Below are 12,634 nucleotides of genomic sequence, written 5' to 3' on the forward strand. Positions count from 1 at the left end.
TCATGTGTGTAATAGGTTTAACCTGTTGATGGAGAAGATTTGCACTTTAAGTGTTATTGTTGCAAAAATGACAGGTTCAGTTGTAGGCCTGGCTCTGTATGGGGGCCCCAGTGACCTACCTCTGGGCAAGTGAAACACGTATACGTATCTATGCCTGCATGCATGTTTGTTAAGATAAATATATAGATGATAAACGTGTGTGTGTGTGTTCTTTGGCCCATAGGACTTGGAAAGACCAAACAACCTTCTGCCTTTTCAACCTTTGAAATGAAATGAAATAATGGAAGACATGTTATGTTATATCACCTTTAAAAAGGTTTTCTTGTGGATACTTTAACAAAAGTAAGACGTGTAAGGTCATATACCCAGAAACAATTACAACATTACACAATTTCAGAGCATTTAACATTACATACAGAGAGCAGGTAAAAGCAAAGGACAGATTGCAAAACCGACTCTTGTCCGGTAATTTTGGATCTACATGAGTTTTATCACTGTTGTGAGCATTTGTTTAACTGCACTTGCACAACCTTGGAAAATCTGCTTGTTTGTCACAGTGCAAATGTCACAGTATTTGAAATATCAGACAGAAATATAAAAGGAGTCAGATCAGCAGTATCCTCACTTGTAGGATTTTCAGGCTTTTTTGAAACACTGATAAAACTTCGAGGTAGGTTTGGAGGTTGAAATAAGTAAAACAGAAGTGAAATGTACTGATTGGGCTGCATATTTCAGAGCTTTGATAATTGATATTTGCTTATTAGGTCCAAATAACCATGAAGTTGCTGCTATTGGGAATCTTTGTCATCCTATTTGTGGAAAGTAGCGCTGACTGGAAAAGTGTGTTTACATTTCCGGTCGAAGCTGCTCAAGGTAAGTCGTGACATTGCAGTGACAGGATTAATATTCATGTTACAATATTGTGCAATGTAACAATCAACAATGTTATAATATTCACTCTTCCAAGATTATGTTGTTTAACATAACTAACAGTAGTTGTTTTTTTTTGAAACATCTCAATCATTTCCCCAAAGTCATGAGTATTTTTCTATCAAGGTGCTGGGGATATGTGGCGAGCGTATCAGGACATGAGGGAGGCCCAATATATCGATTCTGATAAGTACTTTCATGCTAGAGGAAACTATGATGCTGCGAATAGAGGACCAGGAGGCAAATGGGCAGCTGAGGTCATAAGGTATGTTGTGTGGCAGAAATTCATTCTACCCTCACCAAATTAATAATAACTGAATACACAGGCTGTAACTCTCCTAAATTAATTTGCAATCAAAATTATCAGCTACTTTTTTTTCAAGCACATATCTTTGAATTTATAAGAACTGTCCTCAAACAAAACTGTGGGAAACCACTTTCAGAGTGACACTTGCTAAAAAACCTCAATAAAACATTCATCATTTGGACTTTGTTTAAGGAGGTTCTCAGTCAACCAGGTCAAGTCTTGTCATGGCAACTGGACTTGATTTTTTTCTCGTGATGACATTTCACCTCTCATTTGAGAAGCTTCCTCAGTTCTACTGGGCCATAGGGAGTTTTGATATATGTGGACATAGTTAGCAGAGCATTTGTAAATCATCATTCATGGCTATTTTAAAATCATTTTCTGCAAATGACTTTGCTATTACTAATATTGAACAAGTTTTAAATGTACTGTATATTCTAATCTTCAGTCATACTAGTTAACACCGCAAAGACATGGTTTTGACATATCTACTAAATGCCTTATCTTATTCTTGATGACATTCATTCACCCGCATGTCTGCAGTGATACCAGAGAGTGGTGGCAAGGAAATTCGGGACGTGGATTCGAGGACACTGAAGCTGATCAGAGGGCAAACAGACATGGACGGGAAGGGAATGATCCAAACGTCTTCAGGCCCCCTGGTCTTCCTGACAAATATTGAGGATGATAAAACAACTGCTTCAAAATATATGTTGAAAACATCATTTGCAACCCAACTACAGCACAGTATATTTGTTTACAAAATGTTACTGTCTGCATTTCTTTTTTTGGAACCTTAATAAACCAATCTATGTTCAACTGGCAATATATTGAAAAAGGAGTTTTTGTCACATTACTGGAGGTAAAAAGTATGATGAGACTGAATCAGGGAATTTAAGGTATTTTATTTAATGTTTTTAGAGAACATGTCCAATAATAAAGATGTGAGTTAGATTTTTAATAAACCAATCTATGTTCCGCTGGTCCGCAGGTTGGTTGGTGCAGCTAACAGTATAGAAATCCCAAGCAGAGCGTAAGGTAGAGAGAAACAGTCGTACATTGAAGCAACATTCATAAAAGGTATGTAGAACAACTAAAAACGAATGTAGCGGGGGGGCAAACTACAGCCCGTGGACCACATCTGGCCTGTTGGTGTTTTTAATCCGGCACGCCAAAGATTGGTACAGAATTCATACTTGATTTGAATGATTGAATGATTGGATCAATGAATGTGGGAGCTCAAACAAGAAATTATTTCATTTTTGGAGCTATTTAGGGCACTTGAGAATTTTCATGAGCTGAATGACAAAGATTGACTTTGTGATTTAGCCTTGGTCCACACATGAATGAGCTGGATGTGAAGCTACAAGGGAAAAACTGGTTTGTACATGAAATGCAAGCAAATGTCAGAGCCTTCAAAACAAAGCTGATTATAGCATTTTAAAGCAAATGTTAGACCAGACTGATATGTACTATTAACAAATGTGAGTTTTTTATATGTATGGTATCTTGTGGTGACCAGGGCTGTCTGTCAAATTTTAAAAGCCAAAAAGTTTTCCCACCCCCGGAATAAAGAAAAGGTTTTATCAAAAAGCAGCAAGAGAGCAGCAGAAAAATGCTAAGCAATTATAGGAAACTTTCTAAAGTTGGTCAAAGAGCTTCTTTCTAAAACCACCAATGGTCTCTGTCTGAGTTTTTATTCTTGTGCATACTAGGTCTTAAACCCTGCCATTTCCTGAGGCGATATCTCCTGCCTATGCCCTGCCTTGAGACATTTGATGATGGGAACTCTAGTAAACCCAAGATGTCAGTTGAAAGGTTGTAATATCTACTAACTATCCAAAGCAACCTTAAATTACAAGCATCAAACCCAGAGAATGTTATCTTTCATATTATGAAATAATAATAGAATATTTTAATGATTTTGAATTATTTTTTTGTATATTTGGCATCACCCTGAGAGTTCCTTATAGGCCATCGAATAGTGTCAAAGCCTTGTTGGGGACACCTGCTCACATTTTATCCTCCATTGGATGGTGTACAATGACTAATGTCATTGTCACCAGAGCCAGCCCCTGGAGCAGGCCAGAGGGTGGCGCCAGAGCCGAACATCTCATGGCTGGGCCTTCACCCATGGGGCTCGGCAGGGCACTGCCGGAAGGACTGACATGGCTCCCTCTTCACAGCCCGAAGGACTGACATGGGTCCCTCTTCCCCTGGGCTCGCCGCCCACAGGAAGGGCCATGGGGGTTGGGTGCAGTGCGAGCTGGGCGGTGGCTGAAGTGGGGCACCTTGGCGGTCTGATCCTTGGCTGCAGAAGCTGGCTCTTGGGAAATGGAATGTCACCTCTCTGGTGGGGAAGGAGTCTGAGCTGGTGGGCGAGACTGAGAGAGTCCGACTAGATATAGTCAGACTCACCTCGATGCACAGTGTAGGGTCTGGAACTAGGCCTCTCAAAGGGGCTGGGCTCTTTTTACTCTGGAGTGCCCAAGTTAAGAGGCGCCGGGCATCTATGGGCATATTCATTTGTCGCCCGACCACACCCAAGTTTAACCACCATTCTTGGGATCCTGAACAAAGCTGCTAGAGAACAGTCCTACAAGAGACCCCCTCATCCTACTGGGAGACTCCAATGGTCATGTGGACAATGACAGTGCACTCCGATCTGAACCCGACTGGTGTTTTCCCGTCATGAATTGTCAATAACAAACACCATGTTTAGGCATAAAAGTATCCATATGTGCAGTTGGCATCAAGACACCTTAGGCCACAGTTCTTAACTGACAGTTCCTGGCTGACATACCTTTGCCGCATTGCGTGGATGTCGGGGACAGTGCCGCTGGACTGGCAGACCGGGATGGTGTCTCCCCTTACTAAAAAGTAGGATCGGAGGGTGTGCTCCAACTATAGGGGGATCACACTCCTCAGCCTCCCTGGTAAGGTCTATTCAGCAGTGCTGCAGAAACGGGTCCGCCGGGTCATTGAACCTCAGATCCAGGAGGAGCAGTGTGGTTTCCATCCTGGTCCTGAAACACTGGACCAGTTCTATAAACTAGGTAGGGTATAGAAAATGGGGCAACGAACCGGTACTCCAGAACCCCGTTGTACAGGTTGTTTGGCCCCCGTAGGATTGGTGCAAGTCAGACCTGTTTCTGGTGAGATTTGGAATCCGCCAGGGCTGCCCTTTGTTACTGATTCTGTTCATAACTTTTAAGGACAGAATTTCTTGACGCAGCCACAGTATTAAAGGGGGTTGGTGGCTACAGGGTCTCTGCTTTTTGGAGATGTGATTCTGTTGGCTTAATCAGGCCATGATCTCCAGCTCTCACTGGAGCGGTTTGCAGTCGGGTATGAAGTGGCCTGGATGAGGATCAGCACCTCCAAATCCGAAAGCATGGTGCTCAACTGGAAATGGGTGGATTGCCCATTCCGGGTTGGGGAAGAGGCTTTTCCCCAAGTGGAGGAGTTCAAGTATCTCAGAGTTTGTTCACGAGTGAGGGGACGATGGAGTGGGAGATCAACAGGCGGATCAGTGTGGCATCTGCAGTGATGCAGAATCTGTACCGGTCTGTCATGATGAAGAGTGAGCTGAGCCAGAGGTGAAGCTCTCAATTTGAAGCTCCTCACTCTCACCTATGGTCACAAGTTGTGGGTAGTGACTGAAAGAATGCAATTGCGGAAACAAGTGGCCGTAATGAGTTTTCTCCACAGGGTGGCCACACTCTCCCTTAGAGATAGGGTGAGAAGTTCTATCATCCGGGAGGAGCTCGGAGCAGAGGCACTGTTCGCATAGAGAGGAGTCCAGTGAGGCGGCTCATCTAACACTTACCCAGGACACGCTGGAGAGATTATGTCTCCAGGCTGGCCTAGGAACATCTTGGAGTCCCCCCAGAGGAAGTAATGTAACGTAATAGGTTAAACCTGTTGATGGAGAAGTCTTGCACTTTAGTCGTTATTGTTGCAAAATATGATAGGTTCAGCCATTTTGCAACTTATAGGTAAAGTTGTTGATTTTTTTTCCCTGTTGGTATGGAGTCTTGTGTTGCATCTGGGTCCTAACAAACATAATCACAACACTGCGTCCTATATAATCAATATAAAGTTGGGTGGAGTAACTGGAGAGGGATTTTGCGGAATCATGAAAATAATCAATGTAATGTTGAGTTTTAGATAATAACTAGACAGCTTAGGATGGTGGTGACTCAATGACTGGTGTCAAGGAAGATGAAGAAGACAAAGGCAAAACACAAAATATAGGTGGTGGGGGCTGAAAAGAGGAGTGCATTAAAGCCCCCCAGCAGAACATGGCATTCACCAGAAGGAGCATTTTCTCACAACCTCTTGAAAGACTCCAAACAGATGGGTATTCTGAAGGTTAAGGGATGCTAACCTCTCTTTCATTTGGTTAAACCCCCAAGATCGATGCACTGTTCCAGGGGGCAAAAAGTATGCCCATACATTTATCTGCTTAAATGCCTTCCCTTTTATCTGTCGAGGGAATTTACCCCTATGTTTTTAGCCGCTGCTTACATCCCACCACAGGCTAAATTCAGGGTAGCGCTGGGCATGCTCTATGACGTCAGCAGTGCGCTGCAGATGGCGCACCCTGATGCCATTGTGATTGCAGCTGGTAACTTCAAACAGTGCAGCTTGCGGAATGTACCCCCCACGTATCACCAACATATGGACATTCCCACCTGGGACAAGAACACCCTGGATCATGTGTACAGCAATGTCCATGGCGTGTACAGGGCCGCACCCCGCCTCCACTTTGGACGGTCAGATCACACATCTGTTTCTGAACCCTGCGCACAGACTGACTGAAACTGACAAACCTTGTAACCAGGGAAATCAGACTCTGGATTCAGAGGGCATCCTGCAAGACTGTTTTGATACAACTGACTGGGAGGTGCTCAAGACCACTGTGACTCAGGAGGACTCTTCTGTCAGCATACAGGAGTACGCTGAGTATGTGACTAGGTACATCAGCACTTGTGTTGACAACATTGTGCCCACCTTACGTATCAGGAAGTTCCCCAACCAGAAGCCTTGGCTGAACAGTTGGGAACGCCACATGCTGTGTGCCCACTCTCATGCATTTAGGTCCGACAATGAGATAGAGTACAAAGCTGCTAAGTACAGACTAAAGAAGGCCATCAGTACAGCCAAGAGGTAGTACAGAGAGAAGCTGGATGGCTTCTTCTCCATTGCTCCACTGCTTTCCCAACAGTGTCGTCAGACCAGGTACGCCGAGTGCTGAAAGGATCAAACCCAGGGCAGCCAGACCGGACAACATCCCGGGGCAGGCCCTCAGAGCTTGAGCCAATGAGCCGGCTGATGTTCTCACCGCCATCTTCAACCTCTCCCCTCAACCAGAGGGGAGAGGGGAGAGGTTCGACTACGATGCTCAGCAACTTCTACAGCTGCATTGTTGAGAGCATTCAGCTGCATCACTGTGTGGTATGGCAGCACCACTGCCATGGACCGCAGACACCTGCAGCAAGTGGTGAAGACTGCAGAGAGGATCACCAGAACCCCACTGCCTTTTCTGCGGAGCACCTACCACTGCAGTCCACAGGAGAGCTGCAACCACCGTCAAGGACCACACCCATACCCAACATAGCCTGTTCACACTCCTACCTTCCGGCTGGCGGTAGAGAAGTGTGAAATGTAGTATGTCATGATTAAGGAACTCGTTCTACCCGACCTCTATCAGACACTTAAAAACCTGACACTCCTTCTTCTTGCGCATGTAAAGTCTACTGCCACTTAAATTACACTCCATCTTGTACCTGCACGTTGTGAATTTAACACCTAGCTGTACTCAAACATCTTATTGCACTGCCATTGTTCTATTGTTCGTATTCATATCTATAATCCTATTTATAATAATATTTACACTCATACTCAAATGCACTGCAGATAGCAAAGGAGGAATTTCAATGTACAGGGAAATGTTTTTCCTTCCTGGAAAGTCATGGGTCCCAAGGTTGCAGGCCCAGCCACAAGTTACTTGCCATTGAGCCCATACCTCAGGCCTGGCTCTGTATGGGGGCCCCAGTGACCTGCCACTGAGATGAGATGAGATGAGATGAGAACAACTTTATTAATCCCGAAGGAAATTGTTGTGCCAGAGTTTCAAGTGAAAAAACATAACAGTAATAGATAATAGTAGAAAGGAGGAAGAATAAGAAATACAATGAAATATGAATTGTCTTAACTGTTAACTGTAACTACAAAGATTGAAGATTCGCTGCGGCTGAGGGAAGAGGAATTAAAAAGTCTGATAGCCTCAGGTAGGAAAGACCTCCTGTGGCGTTCAGTGGAGCTCTTTGGTGGTATCAGTCTACGACTGAAAGAGCTCTGACAGGAGATCAACGTGGCATGCAGGGGGTGATGGATGTTGTCCATGATGCTGAGGAGCTTCCTCATCATCCTCCTCTCTGAAACCTGCACAACAGACAACAGAGCAAGTGAAAACTAGATCATCATATTTCATCATGTCATCATTTCCATCATGCAGGGCTGTCTGAACGGTGCTTTGTCATGGGTGACCCTACCAGGAGCATAAAGCCTTGGACAACAGAGCCCGTTGCGTCAATGGGACACGTATACATATCTATGCATGTATGCATGTATGATAAGATAAATATATAGATGATAAACGCGTGTGTTCTTTGGCCCGTAGACAGTGACATTGACAGACCAAACAACTGGCTTTTTTTTTACAGAAATTACAATACAGCTTCCATCTCCAGCACATATGAAATAATGGAAGAAATGTTATGTTGTATCACGCAGGTAAAAGCAAAGAACAGATTGCAAAACAGACTCTTTCTTGTCCGGTAATTTTGGATCTACATGTGTTTTGTCACTGTTGAGAGCATTTGTTTAACTGCACTTGCACAACCTTGGAAAATCTGCTCGTTTGTCACAGTGCAAATGTCACAGTATTTGGAAATAGTACAACACGGGAAACATCAGACAGAAATATAAAAGGAGTCAGATCAGCAGTATCCTCACTTGTAGGATTTTCAGGCTTTTTTGAACCTCTGCTAAAACTCTGAGGTAGGTTTGGAGGTTGAAATAAGTAAAACAGAAGTGAAATGTACTGATTGGTCTGCATATTTCTTTGTAATATGAGCATTGATCATTTGACGTTTGATTATTAGGTCCCAATAATCATGAAGTTGCTGCTATCAGGAATCTTTGTCATCCTATTTGTGGAAAGTAGCGCCGACTGGACAAGTGTGTTTACATTTCCGGTCGAAGCTGCTCAAGGTAAGTCGTGACATTGCAGTGACAGGATTAATATTCATGTTACAATATTGTGCAATGTAACAATCAACAATGTTATAATAAAGATTATGTAGTTTAGCATAACTACCAGTAATTGTTTTTTTCTGAAACATCTCAATCATTTCCCCAAAGTCATGATTATTTTTCCTTCAAGGTGCTGGTGATATGTGGAATGCGTATCAGGACATGAGGGAGTCCAAATTTCCTGACTCTGATAAGTACTTTCATGCTAGAGGAAACTTTGATGCTGCCAATAGAGGACCAGGAGGCAAATGGGCAGCTGAGGTTATAAGGTATGTTGTGTGGCAGAAATGCATATTTCAAATGGATGACCAAAATTATACAAGTGTCAAAAGTACGTAACTAACATTCTACCCTCACCAAATTAATAATAACTGAATACACAGGCTGTAAGTCTTCTAAATTAATTTGCAATCAAAATTGTCAGCTACTTTTTTTTCAAGCAAATTTCTTTGAATTCACAAACAAAACTGCGAGAAACTACTTTCATAGTGACACTTGCTAAAGACTCAATATAGTATTCATCATTTGAACTTTTGCTACTGAGGTTCTCAATCAACCAGGTCAAGTCTTGTCATGGCAACTGAACTTGATTTCTTCTCTTGATGGCATTTCACCTCTCATTTGAGAAGCTTCCTCAGTTCTATTGGACCATTGGGAGTTTTGATATATTTGGATTTAGCTAGCAGAGCATTTTTGTAGATTATCATTACTATAAAAAAAAAAATCTGCAAATGACTTTGCTACTACTAATATTAAACAAGTTTTAAATGTACTGTATATTCTATGCCTCAGTCATACTCGTTAACACCGCAAAGACATGGTTTTGACACATCTACTAAATGCCTTATCTCATTCTTGATGACATTCATTCACCTGCATGTCTGCAGTGATACCAGAGAGTGGTGGCAAGGAAATTCGGGACGTGGGTTCGAGGACTCTGAAGCCGATCAGAGGGCAAACAGACATGGACGGGAAGGGAATGATCCAAACTTCTTCAGGCCCCCTGGTCTTCCTGACAAATATTGAGGATGATAAAACAACTGCTTCAAAATAAATGTTGAATACGTCATTTGCAACCCAACTACAGCACAGTATATTTATTTACAAAATGTCACTGTCTGCATTTCTTTTTTTTGAACCTTAATAAACCAATGTATTCTCAGCTGGTTGCAGTCCATCATTGGGGTTGATGTAGCTAACATCACAGAAATCCCAAGCAGAACAAATGGTAGAGAGAAACAGTCGTACTTTGAAACATTTGTATACAATATGTAGACCAACTAAAAACAAATGAAGATAATGTTTCTCAAAAAGGTAACAAGAGGGCAGCAGAAAAATGCTAAGCAATTTTAGGAAACTTTCTAAGATTGGTCAAAGAGCTGCTTTCTAATATCAACCAATGGTCTCTCTCTGAGTTTTTATTCTTGTGCTTACTGGATTTTAAACCCTGCCATTTCCTGAGGTGAAATTTCCTGCCTGAAAACTGATTGACTGCAGTGGATGATGGTAACCCTGGTAAACCCAGGATGTTAGATGAAAGGACAGTGTCCCAGAACTTGTTGATAATGCTGTTTCACAAGCTGAGTGTAAGTGTAATGGTCTCCAGGGAGTAGAGTATAATTTCACCCACTGAAAATGGGTGAAAATAAAGACAGTGATTTGTGGCCCCCTTTAGGGGCACAGGCCAGCATTCTTGTTGTGCTCTTGTGCTCGTCCCAAGCCCAGATAAATACAGGGGGCTGTGCTAGGAGAGGCAGCCAGCTTGAAGGTGCAGGCTAACAATGACCGCTATCAATGATGACTAAAAGGGTACTGGAGGACATTGGCTGACTGTGGCTAAAAGACGGAGAGGAGTAAGATGTTTCCATGGGCAAAATAGATGAGGAAAGGCAAGAGTCTAGGGCTGAGAAATTGGATTTGATTGTTGGGACAAACTAAAGAGTTGGTTGGCTTGTAAGCAGAGGAGAGAGGTGGCTATACTGTGTACAGCAGACCAGTGGAAAAGGTATTTAGAAGCTTTGGAATAGGATTTAAGCTATTCTTAGCTATAATAGAGTACACTATATATCAAAAAGGCAGTTTGTGTGGCATTCCTGAAGGTGAAAAGAGTGTCCAACACAGTGATAAGACTGAAGTCTAACATACTTCTCTGCCACTCCAGACTTCCTCATACAAAAACAGAGTTCCTTCATGGTTGGATGAGCTCTTCTCTGTGGACCTTTGGTCCTCGCCGGGCCCCTCTTTGAGTTTTACCTCCCTGTTGGTGGCTACTTGATCTCTCTCGAAACCAACTCCAGACTTCAATGCACTCTTACTCTCTCTGAACCACTCATTGACAGCTGGAACCTCAGATGGTTCACTTGGAAACATCGGGGGTTGATGCCCGAACACGCACGGGCAATGGAGTCAATCCTGTGGTCGATTATTGAAGTGAGTTCTGTGTGTATTAAGCCCAGGGAAGGAATTGGCTCAAATTTTTAGCCTGGCACTGGCAGTACGAACGGAGGAAGCTGCAAACTTCCTGGATCTTGTGTTCAGCCTGCCCATTTGTCTGCGGATGGTGATCCGACAACAAGTGGACAGGCAGTCAAAGGAGGTGGAGGAAAGCTCGCCAAAAACCGGATATGAATTGTAGATCCTGATCCGACACAATGTCCTTAGGCGATCCAAAGTTCCGGAAAACATGGGTAAAGAGGGCCTTTGCTGTCTCCGGGGCTGAGTAGGGATTAGTTCGCATGCCTTAGAGAACCAGTCTACCACCACCAAGATGCCTTTGTAGTAATTGGAAGTGGGGCAGGTCCATTGCATAGTGGATAGGCAGATGGGACCACGGTTCGTGTGGAAGGGGCGGGGTAGCAATTTCCCTGTAGGCAGGTGATGACAGGTCTTCGCCATAGCACAATCAGTGCAGTTGCGGACAAACTGTCGGATATCCCTCGACATCCCTAGCCACCAGTATTCTCCCAAAGTAGGGTCAGAGCAGCGCTGCCACCAGGCTGTCCTGTGTTGGGAACTGAGTGTGGAGTCGTGAGGAGGGGGGTTCCAAGGGCCTGAGGATCATAGGTCTGGTTAGCAGGAGTGTTGGGTAGTGCCGGATCAGATCCTGCTGCTTCCCTTAATCATTTCATCCAGGGCCCACTGAATGGGGCTGTCAACCACACTGGCAGGAAGGATTGTCTCTGGCTCCTCGGAGGAATTCTCCGGTGAATACACATGGGAAAGAGCATCTGCACGACCATTCTGATTACCGGTGCGATAACGAATGGAAAACTACAACCAAATAAGAAGCTCATCTGGCTTGGCGGAGGTTTAGCTTCACTCAGGCACTGCAAGTTCTTGTGGTCAGTCAGTACTGTAAAGGGGAATTTTGCACCCTCTAGCCAGTGATGCCACTCTTCCAGTGCTAGTTTGATGGCCAGCTGGTCACTATTCCTGGTGTTGTAATTGCACTCGGCTGGGCTCATTTTCTTAGCGAATTAGGCGCAAGGATGGAGACGGCATGGTTTGCCGTGTAGTTGTGAATAGAATGGTTCCCAGTTGTAGTTGTAGTTGAGGCATCCACTTCCACCGTGAAAGGGAGATCAGGGTCCGGGGGGGCGGAGCAGTTTTGAAAGCACTCTTAGCTGGAGAAAGGCTTGTGTGAAGACTGGTTTCCATAAGAGGCACTTTGGCTTGTTGCTCAACAAGGAAGTGAGGGGGCCGGCATTTGGCTGAATATGTGGATGAACCGCCAAAGTTCGCAAATCCCAGGGACCCCTGCAGCTCCTTGATTGTATAAGGTTAAGGCCAGGATTGCACAGCTGCGACCTTGTGTTCATCCATACTCACTGCCTGGGAATGGTTATCATAACTCAGAAACTGTATGGTGGGCTGATGAAGCTGACACTTCTCCACTTTGAGAAATAAGTGGTGTTCCCACATTGGAAGTTGTCTCGTTTGGACTACTTCAACTCCCTCCTTGCCGGTGCCCCAGCGGTGACCTTCAGGCCTCTGGAGCTTATTCAGAAAGCGACAGCCCGCCTGGTGTTAAATCGTCCAAAATTCTCCCACACAACTCCCCTTCGTATGCCCCTA

At 44.1% G+C, this 12,634-nt stretch overlaps 2 protein-coding genes across 2 annotated transcripts; both read left to right on the top strand.

Annotated features, from left to right (window-relative positions):
- Positions 1 to 574: 574 nt before the first annotated feature.
- LOC147217714 (serum amyloid A-5 protein-like) lies at positions 575 to 2,063 on the top strand. The gene is made up of 4 exons (XM_086175090.1): positions 575 to 670; positions 765 to 873; positions 1,057 to 1,195; positions 1,781 to 2,063. Exons 2-4 carry the CDS (start codon positions 777 to 779, stop codon positions 1,917 to 1,919), a joined length of 375 nt encoding a protein of 124 aa, XP_086031216.1. The 5' UTR covers positions 575 to 670; positions 765 to 776; the 3' UTR covers positions 1,920 to 2,063.
- Positions 2,064 to 8,186: 6,123 nt separating this feature from the next.
- On the top strand, positions 8,187 to 9,722 carry LOC147217715 (serum amyloid A-5 protein-like). The gene is made up of 4 exons (XM_086175092.1): positions 8,187 to 8,305; positions 8,410 to 8,518; positions 8,691 to 8,829; positions 9,448 to 9,722. Exons 2-4 carry the CDS (start codon positions 8,422 to 8,424, stop codon positions 9,584 to 9,586), a joined length of 375 nt encoding a protein of 124 aa, XP_086031218.1. The 5' UTR covers positions 8,187 to 8,305; positions 8,410 to 8,421; the 3' UTR covers positions 9,587 to 9,722.
- The last annotated feature ends 2,912 nt before the right edge of the window (positions 9,723 to 12,634 follow it).

The sequence above is a fragment of the Fistularia commersonii genome, chromosome 27 (assembly GCF_037954325.1).
Source record: "Fistularia commersonii isolate RoL2024-O1a breed Wild chromosome 27, RoL_Fcom_v1.0, whole genome shotgun sequence".
Taxonomy (NCBI): domain Eukaryota; kingdom Metazoa; phylum Chordata; class Actinopteri; order Syngnathiformes; family Fistulariidae; genus Fistularia; species Fistularia commersonii.